This window comes from Epinephelus moara, chromosome 8 (assembly GCF_006386435.1).
Source record: "Epinephelus moara isolate mb chromosome 8, YSFRI_EMoa_1.0, whole genome shotgun sequence".
Taxonomy (NCBI): Eukaryota; Metazoa; Chordata; class Actinopteri; order Perciformes; family Serranidae; genus Epinephelus; species Epinephelus moara.
Genome location: NC_065513.1, coordinates 38,525,185 through 38,543,944, shown reverse-complemented (window position 1 = coordinate 38,543,944; position 18,760 = coordinate 38,525,185). Strand labels below are relative to the sequence as shown.

The following is an 18,760-nucleotide window of genomic DNA, read 5'->3' as shown; positions in this document are numbered from 1 at the left end:
GACATGATTCTTGGTTCCTTAATGTTATACCACGTAACTATAAATGCAGCTTTAGATTCAATAATGCCCAATGCACTTTTGGATAAAGCCCTTTTACAAATTACACACTTAGTGCCAGCCCTATCCTGTGGCTTGCTTCCAGATACTCAGGAATTATATTTGATATCTTGCATCCAGCCACTATAGAGTGAGCCAACACGAGCTGGATGAAACACAAAAGATGTGATGACACCACCAAGTACCAGTGAATCTTGAGGTTATGTAAGGCCACGTTTTTCAATACAGCATCTGGCTCAGATCTATTCTGACTAACTGTGGGTACAAGCCTGTCATTGGCCGTCAATTTCGGATGAATATTACAGCATGTCAAACACAGAGCTGTGTGGCGTGAAACTGTCAAGCGGTGTACTGTGAGTGACACAATGACTGTGGTCCTGTTTCCATGGCAAAAAGTATTCATTTACTATTCATGAAGACGAGTCAGGCTGGGAACAGCTGCTGCCAAATCCGAAAGTGCCTGAGCAAATGATGACATTTAACCTGCGTAATGGTCTCAACATGATCGACAACCTATAATTATTTCGAGGGTAGATGTATGAGTGCCAGCTGTCAGCTTGTCCTCTATAAGACCTGTTATTTAAAAGTTTTACTTGGTGTGATTTTCTTACCATAAAGAGCTCAAATTCATCTTCATTGCGGGCTATCATCTGGTTAAGAGTTTCATCATCGGGTATCTCATCTTCCTCCTGGAGTTTTGAAAAACATCAAAAGACAGTCTCAGTTTTAACCGTTTCAGCAAAACAGAAGCTGAACATGCTCATTTCAAAACAAATCGGTCACATGCGGCACACAGATTTGATCAAACACCAATTAAATAGCTGAGACCGCATTACAGAAACATGATTATGTAAGTGATGAGGGTTAACTTGCTGATCGTATCTTTGGACTAATTCTGCACTAATTCAATCAAAAGCAGAGTGCATAATTTAACTAGAGGGGAAAATCTATTTCGAGCCTCGGACATTCGTTTTATAAACATATCTTATCAAGCACAAACACCACATATAAATCTAAACACAAGTTACAAACTCACACCGTACCTCATTCTGCTCCTCGGTCTCTAGAATAGCCTGGAGGAAGGCACGGCGCTCGTGGCTCGAGGATTTCTGGTCAAACATGCCTGCCTGGATGACTTTCTGATCCACGTTGAGTTTGTATTTGGCGGCTGCCAAGATCTTCTCCTCCACGCTGTTGACGGTGCAGAGGCGAAGCACGCGCACCTCGTTCTGCTGACCGATGCGGTGAGCCCGGTCCTGAGCCTGAAGGTCCTGGAGTCAGCAGATAAAAGGGAAATATGAGATCATTTCAGCTGCCTCGACATAAAAGACAAAACATATAAACATCCTTAAATAGCCCTTTAAATCTGCTTTTGTTTGTTTCAACCAAGAGCTGCAGACACTATAAAGGTAGTGAACACTTTCCATGATCAAACTTTCAGATTGTGCGCACAAGCACTGTCTTTACAGGTTATAAACTGATGGACGTACCTGGTGTGGGTTCCAGTCACTGTCAAAGATGACGACAGTGTCAGCAGCCTGCAGGTTGAGGCCGAGGCCGCCGGCTCTGGTACTGAGCAGGAAGATGAAGTACTGCGATCCTTCTTCATTAAATTTCTTCAGCAGTGCTGCTCGGTCCTCAGATTTGGTGGTCCCTAAAAAAACAAAGCATGGTCATTTTAAAATGGAGAGCCTGTCAAGTTCACTTTGTGTCCCCATGTCAGATATCACCTACAAACAATGCCTCATCTGTGACCTATAAACTGTTTCAGAGGTGTCTGAAAAGGGCATGAGGAAGCTCTAATTAATCAGAGTTCAAAATGTGATAAAACCATACAACAAGCACTTTATACATCTGACAACATGCTTCTAAATTATGCTAACTAAAGAGGTCTTCAGCTGCAAATCTGAGACATGGCTAATAATTGTGTTTCTTTCTGAAAGTGCTGAGCGGATGGTGTAAAAGCTGTTTATCAAAATGATTCCTTTCACTCATTTCTTTCTTTGGTTGCACACCAAAATAATAATTATGTGACTGAATTGATTCAAACTGTTCACCTCAAACTAAACATGTTTTTCTAACGTGTGTCCTTCACTTTCAGCATTTTATAAGCTCCTTTCAGAACCCTGAATTACAGCCAGAAACACACATAACACACTAAACTGTGAGTTACTGCAGGTCGGTGTGAGGCTGGACTGTTTTCCCTGCTGGAGAGAAGACATCTGTCTCATCTGTCACTCACACACAGCAGTTGAGGAAGAATGAAGTGAGAGATTACATTGCATATTTTATTTTAGAGGCTGACCAATTTATTTTGGCCAATTAATCAGCAGCAATAGGACGTCTTACAAACTACTGTTATAGAATCTGCTTTTAAAAATCAGGTCACTCTTGTTTTCTTGTTTAAAAAAGAGCCCGAAAATGAATGAATAACATCTCTGTGATCTCAGGTCTCTTTTTTCAGATCTAGTGGCTAATAGGATTGGCTTTGTTTGAGATGCTCAGTGCGGGTATCATGCTGAGCGTATATGAAGAGAATTCTGCATCACACCAGTGTGACTGATTATAATTTCTTTAGTCAACTTAAATCAGAAATGAGGAATGATCCTTTTCATACACCAAATACATAAAGGGATAAAAGGATTACACGGGCACCAAATCCGACTTTATCTCAAATCATGATCATGTGTATTGTTACAGCTACAAGTTGGGAAATAAAAGTTGCATGTCTTTATGTAGTAGTTGTCTGCTTGGTACACAGAATGTTGTGTGTTGATGTGTTATAGCAAACATACTTTGGGTTTTATACACCACATGATGAACCTGCATGGGCAGCTTCAAATGTCCTCCAATATTGTCTCACGTGTGAGCAATAATATATTACAAGGTGTCCTGTTTAACAAAATAATGGATAAAGAAAATGGAGCCGCATCTTCTCTGACATCTGAATTATTTTCTCTGTTACACGTTACATATCAGTCATGTTTTTTGTGCTTGAGAGAGTTCAGATCTGAGTATTTTAGCAAAGGGTATCAGTCAATTTAAGTCTGATCTTTATCTACCTAAATGTTTACACTTAAATAACACATTATCTACTCAATCTGACACCTTATTTTTCACAAGCTACTGGATCCAAATACTGGACGTTCTGGTTCAAAACTAAGTTGCTATATTGCTGTATTGATGCAACACCTGGGGCTGTATTCACAACATTCTGAGAACACTCTGAGAGCTCCTAACCTAGCTTAAATTTTTTCAGTATGGAATCTTAGCTTAGCAGTGATTTAAGCCTAGTTCACATTACACGATTTTCACCGCTATTTTGACATCGCAGAGGATCTTGAGAGCCACCTTGGGTCGGAGGTGAGTCGGCAGATAGTCTGCCACGACGAGTCCTCATGTGTGAACAAGCCTACGAGCAAGTCGCCCCCTCGTCTGTGACTGGGACTGGATATCTGGCATGCTAGAAAACTGGAGAACTGTGACACGACTGACAAAGAGCATCAGCCAATTGCGAATAATTAATCACAGCCATATTTAACGCGCTATGTTTTTTGATCGCGTTAATCTCATTTTTAATCTCTAACTTTACTGTTTCTGTATGCCACAGAGTTGCCTTTTTGGTGATTGGGCTTCTTTGTGCTTGAGTTGTGGGAGAGCTGCAGTGCTACAGAGCAGAGCCCAGCATCAGCATTGCATGAAAAGCTGTCTGCCCTAGCACGCAAGTATCTGACCTCCCCGGCAACCTGGATTTCGGGACTGTCCCGAATTTTTCGGCACAGTCCTGAATCCAAGCAGTTGTCCAGAATCCTGAATCCTGCCCTGATTGTCCCGAAAATTACACTAGAGCAGAGTCTGGAGTAGTTATTGCCCGATAAAACATTAAAAACTGATCATGGTGGTTGAGTTGTCATGCAGCTCCCACCGGCTGCACATTGGCTGCAGCAGTTCCTACATGAATTATGGGTGTTGTAGTTTGAAGAAGAGAAGACAGCACAAGTTGCAGCCGCAAGGACAGGGAAAGCGCAGGCAGCCACGAGAAGGAGTGATTTGCATGTTGCAGTGCAGCCTCTTGTTCTAACTGTTCAAAACTGTTCTATAAACTGATACAGCTGTAACGAATATACCAGGTGTCTTTTATTTTGTTAGCTTTTATTTTTTATTAAGTTTAAAGGACAAGTGCACTTACACTGATCACTTCCATGAAATAAAACGAGAAATTGGAAAAGAGGAAAATAATTTAGAAAATTGTTAAAATAAAATTAGGGAACTGATCACAGATGTATTGTTTCTGTGTGTTTTTACATCTATTGTTGCGTTAATCTGCAGCTATGCTTTTAATGAAGCTGCCATGTCATGACAGTCAAGCACCCCCCTTCTCAAAAACAATAGAATGTAATGGCTAGGTGTACTGCATCTGTGTTCAAGTGTGTTATTGTTGAAAACAATAATTATGACTTTATAAAACCACTTTTTGTAGTATATATCAATCTGATCATCTGCCACAATAATGTAATGAATTTAAATGAAAATACCTCAAGTTGAGGGCTTTTCTCTGCAATTTTGAGATGAGATTAAAAAAGAGATTAATTAGATCAATTAATTACAGATCATAATTAATTAATCTCTCAATTTTTTTAATCTCTTGACAGCACTAGCTCTTTTATCAGATTTTAGCTGATACATTGTATAAAACAACACGTCTGGCTACATTACACACATTATAAAGATGTAATCACCTGTAGATTTGATGATCATGGAATGCATAAACACAAGAGGCAGCGTGATCTTACCATCCAGACGTAAATACTGGAAGTTGCGGTAGCTGAAGTAGTCCTCCATGATTGTCATCAGACTGGTCATTTGGCAGAACAGCAGGACTCGGTGGCTGGTGGCCTGTAGCTTCGGCAGGATGCGATCCAGGAGCTCAAACTTCCCAGAAGCTCGATACAGATCAAGCCTGAGTGGAGGTAATGAGGCAAAACATGTAACATAAGTCATCATTACCCAAATATTGACTATCAAAGACAGCAGTTGATGTTCTAAATTGGCCAATGATTCCCTAAACTGCCCATTAAAACCACAGTTGACTTCTTTGTTTGGTTCTGTGGGGCTGTACTTTGTCACAGCTGTGCTTTGAGTTTAGCGCTCAAATCAACATGCTAACATTCTCACAGTGAAAATAACTGATTTAAAATTGCACTCTCACAAAGGTGTCAGACTTGTGGTTGACTTTTTTTTTTTAAAGAATCAAAAGTTATGCAGCAAACACAGAGAAATTATCTTTGTTATTCCATGAATTTATCCTTAATCGTCACATCAAGTCATACAAGGTACGACTCCAGTGAAATGCGATCCTGTCAGCTGCTTTAATTTGTGCGTTGCAAGTTATTCCTTTTTTGCTTCTTCTAACATTGCTGGCTGCTGCTTCATAACTGTCCATATTTCCAGATGGTTCTGGTAATCCATGGTTTCTGGTTGTGGAATGATTTAAATGTAGCTTTGGGTACAAGCTCAGTAAGTTCATTGATGTCATCTGTGACGCTGATGGTGGTGTCCTGAGAGCAAATTTGATTGGCTCCATCTCTTGAATCACTGGTGGCACATGTCATAGTTTATTTAAATACCTTGACCTCAACAAGATGGCCAGATGGTCACCTTTCCCAAACACAGGCAGCGCTGCTCTACAGCCGCCTCTGAATGACGTTAAGCAGTTATCCAAAGTGTTTATTCCTCTTTTAGGGCAGGGTGAACAGAAACAGAGCAGCACCTCATGCTCCTTCTGTCACACCAGTCCTTATCTACTATAAAACTCATGCCTCCTCTCCTTCTCTCACCAGAGTCCTCTGCTCTGTTGGATCGGTATAAAGACAAGAGTCACTTTGTCACTGAATGCCGTCTGCTATTCCAGGATTTACCCATGTTTTGGTGAAACAAAGGATAGCACAGTTCCTGATGTCCCATCTTAAACTGATGCAGGCCTGAAGGTCTTCCCATTAATTATGTAATGCTTTACAGTGGCTAGCAGGATTGCGGCCTATGTTTGATTCCTCCACACGTCCATGCTGTCAGGATGGTGGCTGGTGCCCATCTTCTCCAGCCTTTCCTCGATGTTTACTGATGTCTACATTTGAAAAACTCAACCTAGCCAGCTAGCAGAGTCGCAGGAGAGGCGGGTTTACAGACAGGTGAGGCAATTTTATCATCCCGATGAGCTACCCACAGCCACACACCACCACCATCCAAAACCAACCACAAAAAACACCACTGACACTTGCAAAATGGATATAAGACCATAAAATTAGCACAAATTTAGCAGAGCTGATGGAGAATTTACTGGCAAAGTCCACGCCTACGTCACAATTCTAATGCCAACAGCTCGCTCAGAGTCTACTGGTTCGTACCAAAACCTGAAGAATATTACAGTGAAGTGATAATGGAAGTATAATTTGTGACAGGACTGGAACACTTTATGTTCTGCTCTGTGAATAGTTGCTGTCTGCTGCCAGGTACCAATAAGTACTGTAGAGATGTAGCACTTATCTGACACTTCAATGTCGTCTTGACATCAGAGCAATTCAAGAAAATCAAATATAAATGACAGCCATGACTTGGGCTGTTAAAACCATTTGGCTTTTCTCTATTCAATCATCACATGGTCCGACATGGGTGGCTTTTACTTTTATTAAATAAATTTGTAAGATCCGACCATCTATCTGCTCTCTCCTATTTAGCATTTACAAACTTTAAATAACTGGTTAACTACACACTGTGATGTAGTTATAAGCAGATATAAGTGTTTGTTAATGTCATCCTAAACAACTATAAGTCCTTCTGTTGGCACCCATTAGTGAGGGCTGGTTTGTAAACCGTAAAACACGGCTGTAATAGAATAAAACATGTCTTCATAGGAGTTGGATCTGATTCAGTTATAATTGTTGACAAATACTGAACATTAATAAACACTTTAAAGGTGCTTATATAGTATTTTATAAACTAGCAAAATCGTTATGGTGCTTATACATGCTAAATCGGGAAGAAGTGTTACCATTTCACTCTATAACCAAGGTTTTAAAGATCATACACATAACACATCTGTGACAACGATCCTCACAGTATTCGTGTGAACACATATCGTGATCCAGTATCAATTTGGTATTTGTCATTCCCAACACTTTCTGGCATTGGATGAAAGAAATACAGTAAAATGGGGTGTGTTTTTGTTGACTCACCCGCTGATGAAGCCGTTTGGAAAGCCCAAGTGCTCAGCAAAGGATTCCTAAAACACAGAGCATTTACTGGTTTAAATAAAGAGAGACTCATCAAACTAACACCTTCATTTAATTTGTCTGTCCTGGGGATAAACTCCCGAACAAGTCCCTGAGTCATATTAAAAATGAAAGGTCAGGAACTTGTTAAGGCAGAGTGATTACAAGGTTCCTCTTAAATCAAATCTGTTGTAACCCTGAAGATAACAACAGTTCACTGCTTGGAAAGAGTTTTAACAGGCTGATCTATAAATTAGATTGTAGTGTAATGACCTTAATCAGCCGAAGAAGAAAAACAAATTTGAGACATCATCCCAGATATTACTGCAGGAACAATATATTAAAAAAAAGATATTTGGATTAAATAATATCAAAAATGTTTCTTTTTCTATTGAAGGTAATATATATGCAATTAGCTGATAATTCCAGTAGGTAAATGACAAAGACATGCATAAGTGTTCCAATCGTCAACACTACATATCTGACAGCAACTGCAAGTCCCACATCACCCCAGTCACCCACGGTGTCCCTCAAGGCTCGGTGCTTGGCCCCCTCCTCTTCATCCTCTACATGTTACCCCTTGGAAATATCATACGCCGCCATGGACTACACTTCCACTGTTACGCTGCTAAACATCTCCACCAAATCCATCACCCCAGTCATTCTTTCCACCATCACAAACTGCCTGACTCACATCAAATCCTGGATGGACAACAACTTCCTGAAACTAAACAGCAATAAAACAGAACTCTTCATTACTGGACCTAAAGCTCTCCTACCCTCTCCTCACGACTTCTCCCTCCACATCGACGGTCACAATGTCACTTCCGCCCCCTCAGTACGAAACCTCGGTATCATAATTGACCCCACTCTCCCCTTCAAACGCCACATCAGCAACATCACCAGGACATCATTCTTCCACCTCTGCAACATTGCCCGTCTCCGCACCTCCCTCACCCACTCAACTGCAGAAATACTCATCCACGCATTCATAACCTCCAGACTCAAGTACTGTAATAGCATTCTCTATGGTTTTCCCTCTACTAGCCTTCAAAAACTGCAACACATACAGAATTCTGCTGCCCGGTTACTCACCCACACCCCCTCTAGGGACCACATCACCCCTGTCATCAAACAGCTTCAAACTCCTCCTCATCACCTACAAAGCCCTCAATAATCTTGCCCCCTCTTATCTCACTGACCTCCTCCACCGCCATTCCCCCACCTGACTTCGCTCCAACACGAGAACCAAGCATCGAACCTTGGGGGACCGAGCCTTCAGCGCTGCCGCCCCAACCCTCTGGAACTCCCTCAAACTGGCATTTCCCTAGTTTCTAACAGTCATTTTTAATTTTTAATTTTTATTTTATTATCATTGTTATTTTTCAGCACTGTAAAGCGTCTTTAAGTGTCCTGAAAAGCGCTATATATAAATCTGATGTATTATAATTATTACTATTATTATTATTATAAGTGGACCAGCGTCGCATTGTCCAATGTCAGTATTCACAGGCTTCTAACAGCCAGTATCAGTGACGTTAGGAGCACTCACCTCAATGTGCTGGAACATGTATGGGTGGTTGCAGATCTTCTTCAGCTGCATAATGGTGTTCATTAGGGTCTTCGCTCCTCCTTTGCCCTGGGGAAAATTGTAACATGAATAAAAGATGTTTAATGCCAGATCAAAACAATAATACTTGTCTTTATGTGAGTGTGATCGTCCCCTGGCTTGTTCACTTAATCTGTTTTGTATCTTTTTAATGTTACAGGTTTAGCTGGGAGCACCTGGGCCCGGTGCTTTCATACTATAAAACCCCCACCTCCCTGGCTGAGACTCTCTCTTCCCTTTGGTGCATTGTTTGTTGTTTTCACCATCAAACACCTCACACGTTTATCTATTCATGTAAATAAATGGCTTATTATTTTGCCTTCAGCCTCCCTTTTGTCAAGACATCAGAGCCAGGTCATGACAGTGAGTTTAAACCTGTAGTAGCTGATTTTTTTGGCCACTTGGTGGCAGCAGGCGCAAGTTGTGAACAAGGCCCTGACATATCATTAACTTAGGTATGTCAAACTTGTTTGCAAACAGTTGTTTATTTACAAATCCAGCAGTTACAGGAAACATTATCATTCCTTCAAAGTTGTGTTTGTGTCCACCTGACGAATTTAAAGCCTATGTTCATTCTCCTTTAGCTCTGATTTTGGTCTCTACCAACTCCTAAGAAACTCCTTTAACTGCTGAACACTCAATTGTGCCCACTAGGTTGTGTAGAGTGGATTTTTAGAACCTTTCCTCTGTAAACAGCTGCCTGCTGCAGCTGAAAACAAGGCTATGAGAGTGGTGAGAGTGAACCCAAACAGTAAAGTTGTGGTCCTGTGAGCTAAAAGTGACCTGAAACTCTTTAAGGTCTGTGAAGCCAAGTGGAGCTGCAGATTCAACTGATAATTCTCTGTAGGTCCATCACTATGAGTGACTAATTTCACACTGTCACTTTGTTTTCACCTTGTCCTTTTATATGTTATGTTAAAAATAGACATTATAGCAGCTTTAATTATCTTTAACAGCACTGAAAACCTCAGAGGACTTCTTTCCATCACAAAGTGTTGTCAGGTAGTGCTGGTAATGTACTGAAAAGAATCCTTTAAGGATCAGACAGTTAATATGATGTACTAACATCATATTAACTGTCTGATTCTTAAAAGATTTTGAGTTGTGTATTCCAATTTCTCTATAACCTGTGCAGTCTGCACCCCCGGAGGTTAAGAAAACAGACTCCAAGAGCCAAGATGTAGCTTCAGAAGTTGAATGAAAGCTACAATATTATCTTAGTCTTAAGCAAAAGCACAGAGAAACTGCAGCTCCAATTAAACAAACAAAATTCAGTAATCTTCTAATGTGAAACAGCAAACATCCCTGAGTTCTAAACTAAACGGCTCAGTTTGTCAGCTTGTCACCCAGTGATAAAACAAAGCAGAGACGTACTGCGAATTCACAGGGGTCTCAGTATGTTTACCTTCTTGTCTTTCTCTGAGCCGTCAGTGAGGAGGATGCCTTTCTGCATGTGGCGATACAGAACCTTCTGTATGGCAGACATGTCACACTTTACGACGTACTCCACCTGTGTGAATGACAATGAAGACAATGCATCTGTGAAACAGTCTTTTTAGTGGCAAGGCTGTTTGAGCTGAGTGCACTTGATTCTTGACACTGAGGAAAACACAACAGTTAGTAGGAGAGGAAATATAAAGCAAGGGAAACGATGAAAAGCGCATTACAGTACAACCTTGCCATAATACCCATAAGCACAATCTCTAAAGTGGAGGTCAGTCTGTGCAAGTCATTAAGTTATTTTTCAACAACCACGTCTCAAGAGCAAGTGCATACCGTTAAGAGCTCCTTAACCTCAACTGTCTGTAGTGTTGAGGATGAAGTTGAATGGAAGTAACTTTATGTATGTAACTGTCTACAAGCCGTGCTATATTTTAAACATACAAACATCGCAAAGCTTAAAAAATAAGCTTGATGTGCAGTAAACAGTGTACAGCATTACTAGTACTGCGCATAATTTCATCAATACCAGAAAATGAGCACTTACAATGCAGGAAATTCCCGCATACATTTATGGCAATGTCTAATAAATTTCAGCCAATGTTTGCACCGCTGCAGATTGTGGGATGACTGACTGGAAAGCTGCACCAGACAGGCAGACTTTAGCCATGGAAAACACACCTGGCGCTCTGTCTCCTTCTCCCTACAAGGCTACAAGCCCCCTCTGCTGTTGCAGCATCTCTTGCTGGCAAACACAGACAGGTTTTAATTATGTCATTTTGAAGGCATGCAAGCAAGATGGAACATTGGTGGAACCCGAAAGGACTAGCACAAACGGCAGTGCCAGTGATGTCAATGTTAACAACATTAATCCTCAGGCTCCTCAGACAGGCAACAGTAACAGGATACTACGGTGAAGCAACAGTCCAAAGACATGTTTCACGCTAATTGGCTCAGACTATATCTGTAGCTTGAACTTAACAACTGTGAAATGAGCTGCATGATCAGTAAAATGTGCGATGATGCACCTTTACCAGCCTATTGTACAAAGCTTCACCTCTAATTCCAGGTGGCATTTCGCATACAGCAGGTAAAGGGAAAGAATAGAGCAAGGAGGCAAGAGAGAGGAGGGGGCCACCAAAAGAAAGACAAAGGGCACTGATGCAGCTCAAAGAGAAGACCACTTCAGAGGAGGAGACAGAGACAAAAAATTATGACAATCTATATAGGTCAGAGACTTCTAAGATGGACGAAAAGTGCTGCCCTTTGTAATCCATTTTACTGGAAGGAAGTCGGTATAAGAAGTAAACTTCGAGGTGGACGTCACTCCTAAAGTTCATAGTAAACCTAAAATATATCAGGCGAGGAGGTTATGTTGAGAGAAACTGGCAGATCAGAATTAATATGTGTTAGTTTAGCTGTCTTTTCATTTTCAACCACTATTATACATTTAACAGTAAACACCAGTGTTCATGATAAAAGTACAGACTCAGAACTTGAAAATAATATGTCATTTTTTGTTCCCTGAGGTTCTCAAGATGCTTTTAGCCTCCCATGAGAGGGCAGGGGTCTCACATTAATCTAAGATCATTTCTCAGAGCATCTTCTTGTGCATTGCATTTAGGAAAGGCCTCTTCAGCTTAAGAGGTTTTCAAATCGTCTTGGTCTCAAGATGCCTCTGGGAAACAGGAGTGGCCACAGTGTTTAATTACGATGATGCCTGACAAGGATACACTTACCGTAAACCCTTTATTTCAGTTGACTACTTACAAATAAGTCTGCTGTTCGTCTAAATTAAGTTCATAACAAGGCATTTATGTTGCCTTGTGAAATTAATTTGTAATTTGGCCACAGAGAACACTGGATTTTTATGAGGAAGGGATGCACATTCATTTCAGGCATTTGTGAAGCTCTGACACAGTGGTCTCATTAGTGTTCTTGATGAATACTTACAGATGGAAAATTGCTTGCTTCAGCAGTTACAGGGCTACAGCTTCTAATAACTGCTGAAGTGGTAGAATTATGATGTCAAAGACTGTGCCAGCACAGTTTTTATATTTGGATCAGTCATAAGTGACCATGAAATAAACAAGGTAACGACCCACGCTGTTATCAAAACACGCTCTGCAGAAGTAAATAACCACACCATGGGAATTATTTTTGGAAATAGCGTGGCTCCTTACCCTTTACATTTCCTTTGGAATATACTAATTTAATTAGAGCAGTTCAGTCAAACGGTGTAGTGCAGGGTCTCTGCGTGTATGCAGCAAATATAATCAAATCAAATACAGTTAATTAAAGTAGAATCTTCACCTTCTCTGGCAGCTGAGACTCCACCTCTTTCTTCAGTCTGCGTAGCAGGAAGGGGCGGAGCACCTTATGCAAACGTCGGATAATCAGGATGGTCTCTTCCTCATTTAGGTCCACCTAAACATGACAGAAAGTATTCGTCATGATACATTACAGATGTTGTGTTATGCATACTGGGCAGCAGGATTCAGCGCCATAGTGACAAGACTACGACCTGCTGATGACCACAGTTCGGCCTGTTGTAAAAATAACAATACAGAAACAGGTTATATTTCACATCAACAATTTGTGTGACTGTCTGAATCCTCTTGTTTACCTGAGACTGTTTTTTTCTGAGGGCAAGGTGTGTTTGTTGTGGCCAGTGGTGAGCCTAGCTGTCACCTTATGGGTACTTTGTGGAGTTTTTGACCATAGGTAGTAATACAGAGCAATGTTTTTACAAGTGTGCCCGTCGTGTTTGGATTGTTTAGTGCACAGAACGCACACGATGTGAGGGCAGCACAAAATACAGTCCTGCCACAGTTGACAGGCTGTTCCACGAAAGGAATGTAAATGATGATATTGTGCAAAAAAAGTTTAAAGACTGCAAGCACGATGTAAACACTGCATTATCTAAGTATCTAAAAAAACTGCTTTGCAAATGATCCATGAAGAAGAAATGCATTAAACATGCTGAAAAACAGCTTTTGTGTGTCCATTATTGTGTATGTGGTGTGTTGTGACTGCTCTGCGTGTACATCTGTGGTGTGACGAGCAGAGTAGGGGTGATTTGACCCGAGCTGTGCTTAACTCTGTGGGCAGAGCCAAATGCTGTGGACCACTGCTTGAACTGAGAGATGGACCAAAAACCAATTTGCTTATGTTTCTGAATTTCCAGAACTGTACAAAAACAAACTGGCTTCATACCAAGACCAGTCAAAGTTGGCGAAATATCAACATGCAGATGCAGCTACCAGATTTGTGAAATAAGACACCGACTCTCTGAAGCACAGCCAATTCTCAAAGTGGTTAACACAGCGTTCACCAACGCAGGACGTGCAGCCCAAGACCCTAGTTTTTACGCTGTGAATACACCTTACAAACTCACAATGCATTTTGCTAAATAACATGAAAGTAAACACAGCTGTTTGTTCACAAAAAAACTCCACAAGGGCACCTTTAATATGAATCTTACTGGTGAAAATGAGAGCCACAGAAACGACGATGGAGAACAAGTTTTTGTGATGATTAAGTTTTATAAGCTTTGTTTCAGTACACAGTAAACACTTTGTTTCAACTGCTTGCTACCCAGAAATAACCATTTATAGTTATTTTCTTCCCCTGCAAAGTGGCCTGCCAGTTAGAGCCAACCCTGAAACTAATTTGCAAACGGAGTTCAACCAGCAGGTTGAATTTTAAGAGGTTATGGAAAGTTATGGTTTCAAACACGAGCATTCATATTTCTATCACAGCAAATTGGGTGTCTAGGTTTCCTCAGCCTCGGGCAGACTCCATTTGAAGCTGGACAGTTCAATCTACTGTGACCTTTTTTGAGCAAAGAGAGCAGTGCTGTCATATCTTGTGGAAAAACATAAGAAAAAAGTTTCACATTGCAGCACCTCTGAGGCTCTTATAATGATGCTGGTTTGTATCTGACGTCCCCATTTAGAACATTTCCTGAGCGTTAATTGAGTGTATATAATAAAAGTTTATCATGCCTTTGAACAAGCCTTGTAAAATCACAGTTGTACTCAACACATTCACAGAAATGACAGGTGTAATTACTGCGAAGGGGAGAAAAGTCCTCAGGGGAGCAGATCTAAAGACGCCTTCTATCAGCTTTCAGAGGATGAACACTATATCTATGTTTAGCAAAAATAGGCCCTGGTATATTGTAAAATAATCTCAAAGACATACATACAAGTTATACATTTATACTGTATGTTCTCAGGTTTAATGTTTTTTTTATGGCACCAATTCTCTCTCTGGGTACTCAGGAGGTCAAGCTGCTTTTAGGATGGAAAATATCTTCCTAGGTTTTCCTCTGAGGTCTTTAGTCTTGGAGAACACATAATAGATTTGGTCTTCTCTGCTAATTAATCACATGAAACAACCTTGGGAGATAAAGTCAGTGGTTGAAGCTTTTGGAAAACCATTTATCACTCCGCCTTTGTAGCCTTGCTTTGTTCTTACTGTAATTCTGGTACTCAAGATAAACGCCGCACATAGAAAAACTAATTAAAAGCACTTGCATAACTTATTTAATCTGCCGTATGACCCACATCCACCTAAAAATGAAAGAGAGTTAAGAATCCAGGCTGTTTCCCCTTGTACGTACCCTCTCTCCTGTCATGGCGAAGGGGGCGTTGAACCACTGCTCGAAGGTGGTGCAGCTCTTAAAGATGGTGGGCAGGAGGAAGTTGAGCAGCGCCCACAGCTCGGGAAGCTTGTTCTGCAGTGGTGTACCGGTGAGAAGGAGGCGTCGGGGAGCCACATAGTGTGTGTTCAACACCTGCGTCAGCTTACAGTGGTGGTTCTTCATGCGGTGACCCTCATCCACAATCATGTACTTCCAACGAATCTGTAAATAGAACAAGACTTATTGGATCTCTCATAGTGATAATAAAATGTCTATATTTGCATTTAGAAGATTTTTACAATCACACAGGAGCTAAAGAGTGGCTGCAGAGAAGCAAAGATTGATTCCCTACTCTGATTACTCTCAGGAAACACAACACTACTGCACACAAATGAGAAGCTTTATTCCCTCTCTCATTTCATATGCTTGATGTAACTGTTTTCAAAGTGATGTGAACAATTCATAATTTACACCAGCGTTGTCCAAACTTTTCTGAACGGTGTCCAGATTTGATAACGTGAAAACACCGGAGGGCAGCTGATTCTCGTATCATATGGCTCATTAAAAAAATCACATACAAACAAGACTTTTATCTTGTCTGTAAGGTGACCTTTACCCTTTTTAAGTAGGAATTGTGCAAATTTGCAGGAAAGCCCAATCAGTCTTCTTTCAGCATTGGCAGTATCAAAACCAAATTGGGGAGTGCAGCGAAACGCTGCAGTGAAATGTTTATACAGAATGGTCCTTTTCCGGGGCAATGGGGGGCGTGAGCAAGTAACAAAACGTGTAGCTCAGTGTGTGATGTAAACAGTGACGTGGGAGGGAAGCCGCGGCTGGTCAGTCCTTGGTGATTCTTTCATAAGTCGGCCCGTTCTTCACCGTCCCCGTCATCTGACGGTTAATGGCCTCTTCGTTTGCGAGGACAAGGAGGGCGCGCAATTCCTTGTCTCCCCAGTTGCTCATCTTTACAGTGTCTGTCAGGTTTGTGTTTCCCTCTTGCTACTAGCTGCTCATTCCTGCTATCAGCTGTTTCCTGTTTATCCACCGTCAGTGGCTCGCACGTGCAGCGTCATCAACAGCTCCTCCCACAAGTCATCAACAGCCCCTCCCATGGAGGAAGGGCGCCTCGTTCTTTTTAAACCAAAAAGGTACCACCCAATATGCTTACCCCTACGCAGCGGAAAATTGGGCACCTCGGATCAACTTGCCAATCCGGCTCTGTGTGTCTAAACGCTCGCAGCTTGCCGGCAAAACAGCCCAACATTTGCCGAAAATCTGGCAGTGTAAAAGGGGCTCTTGTGTGTCGTGAAAGGCGCCTATAAAATAAAATGTATTATTATGTTATTAAGACAAATGCAACTGTTTCATCTTGCAGTGAAAAAATACTGAACTTTCCACCACTCCTGAAAGCAACAGCCTTCTTTGTTGACTTTTTGCTTCTTTGCTCTGGAGGTGTCTGCTACCTCGCAGGAAATTACTGTTGTTAGGTAACAACTTGTTGCTTGTTTACTGTCTGTTAATGAAAACACATTAGTTCTGCCTGCGTAGTTCTTAATTGCTGCAGGTTTACAAACTGTATGATAGTCCTGCCATTGTGAGGTGAGTGGAAGAAACGCAGAGTGATCTTGCTTGACAAGCCAATACTGATTGGTTTTAGACTTTCCAGCTGATCAAGTCAGTCAGAGGTGACCTTGGTTTGTCCAACTGCTGAGTACCATATAAGACCCACTTTTCCCTCCAGAGTGGCCTCATGTACAGTCAATAATAAAGCTTACGGCCTTGACATATACACGGCAATACAATGCAAAGTCCAACCTAAGCCTGATCTCTTTCTGAGAAACTGAACTGTTTGAGAAGTTGCAGACCTCTTCACATTTTCTCAAGCAGCAACTGAAGCTCAGGACCTTACATACTGTACGAGTTGCTGCTGCATGTTTATTTGCTAAACATAGACTAAATATGATGTGTGGCTGATCCAAGATGTCCTCAAAGGGAATGAGGACAAAGCTGAGGCTCTAGTTTGATATTAGTGCACCACACCCCCGTGTTATAACTGATTTAACTTTCCAGTCACATACACGGAACGCAGCTAACAGTATTCTATCACTAAAAAGAGCATTACAACCATCTAACGTTTTTTCTCTTTTCCAACATACTCTGAAGCTTGTGCATTCAATTATCATAAGCAGGACTGACTACCACAGTGGTCTGTTCTCAGGTCTCACTGAAAGCTCAATAAATCAATTGCTACTGCTGCTGCCATATATTAAAACTGGAACAAAGAAAAAAGCTTGCATGTTTTAAAGTTCAGCACTGGTGTCAAGCTAGTCTTTGTGCGCCTGACAATCCTGCTACTCGTCTACAAATCACTTAATGGACTTGCAGCTGATTATAAGGTCATAGCGCTGCTTTATGTCCTCGGTAAAGCCCTTGGATCTACAGACTCCCTGCTCACTGTGCCAGATGTTTAAGCACCATCTGTAACTCATCTTTAAGATCTTTATCAAGAATCTGTTATTACTACTTCCTTGAATTCTGCAGGATGTCGGTTGTCAGGCATGGGAAGTGACAAACTCTCTCTGGCATTAGTGGTTGAACTGTTGATTTGTCAAGTTGTAAAGACATTTTGTAAACTTAGGGGAATAAAATGGGACACAGTGTGTGTATGAAGTGTACAAAATGTCAATAAAGAGCAGGTGAGAAAAGTGGATTATTCAAAGAGGACAAAACTTTGATCTCTCTCACCTTGGCCAGTATGTGCTTGTCCTTGATGATGTATTCATAGGTGGTCAGCAAGACGTTGAACTTCCCGCTGCGGAGTTGAGGCACAAGCCCGCGGCGCAACACAGGGGTGCCCTTTCATGCGAGGAGACACCAAGAAAAACGACAACTTCCTGTTATAATTCAGACAAAAGCAATCAGCAGGAGAAAGTGAAAATGATATTAAAAAATATCTTACCTTGTAAGCAATTTTGACCACAGAGGGAGCCCACTTGTCAAGCTCATAGACCCAGTTAGACAAAGTCCTGGAAAAAAACATGTGTTACATGTAAGAAAGTGGTCTGAATTTGTAATAGGCACTCCTGGCTTTTAAAATTGTATTTCTTTTTTTTTTTTTTCTTTATTCATTTGTGTATTTTATTATTACATATTTTTTATCCCTCTTTTTGATTGTATTTGTCTTTGTTTTGTCTCTTTAATCTTTTATCTTTATATCTTATCTTGTTTTTAGTCTAGCTTCCATTTAACTCTTTTATCTTACTATATAATGACGAAAATTCTGTCGGTGTGTCTGTTCCACGTTTTTCTCCTCACTGACTTGGTCAATCCATGTGAAATTTGGCACAGTGGTAGAGGGTCATGGGAGGATGCCAATGAAGCAATATTACATCAATTGGCCAAAGGGGGGCGCTATAGCAACCGACTGCAAACTTTGAATGGGCATATCTCATGCCCCGTATGTCGTAGAGACATGAAACTTTGTACAGTGATGCCTCTCCTCACGAGGAACACATTTGAAACCCATAACTTCCGGTTATATAGATTTTCCGCCATTTTGAATTTTTTGAAAAACACTTCAAATCGATCTCTTCCTAGGAAGTTTGACTGATCTGCATGAAACTGGGTGAACATAATCTAGGGACCAATATCTAAAGTTCCCTCTTGGCAAAAGTTGGAAAACTTACTAAAACTGAGCTTCTATAAGGCAATGAATATTGCGGAGGGCGTGGCTCATCA

General features: G+C 41.1%; 1 protein-coding gene across 1 annotated transcript in view; it reads right to left on the bottom strand.

Annotated features, from left to right (window-relative positions):
• smarca2 (SWI/SNF related, matrix associated, actin dependent regulator of chromatin, subfamily a, member 2) overlaps positions 1-18,760 on the bottom strand; it is a 67,661-nt gene that overhangs the window by 19,575 nt on the left and 29,326 nt on the right. Inside the window, exons 17-27 of the mRNA XM_050051808.1 lie at positions 17,982-18,048; positions 17,768-17,878; positions 15,002-15,244; positions 12,688-12,801; positions 10,340-10,444; positions 8,878-8,964; positions 7,290-7,336; positions 4,851-5,017; positions 1,548-1,711; positions 1,101-1,328; positions 669-746 (exon numbers count right to left, since the gene is read on the bottom strand). Coding sequence (XP_049907765.1) covers positions 669-746; positions 1,101-1,328; positions 1,548-1,711; positions 4,851-5,017; positions 7,290-7,336; positions 8,878-8,964; positions 10,340-10,444; positions 12,688-12,801; positions 15,002-15,244; positions 17,768-17,878; positions 17,982-18,048 — 1,411 coding nt within the window. The remainder of the gene's footprint in view (positions 1-668; positions 747-1,100; positions 1,329-1,547; positions 1,712-4,850; positions 5,018-7,289; positions 7,337-8,877; positions 8,965-10,339; positions 10,445-12,687; positions 12,802-15,001; positions 15,245-17,767; positions 17,879-17,981; positions 18,049-18,760) is intronic.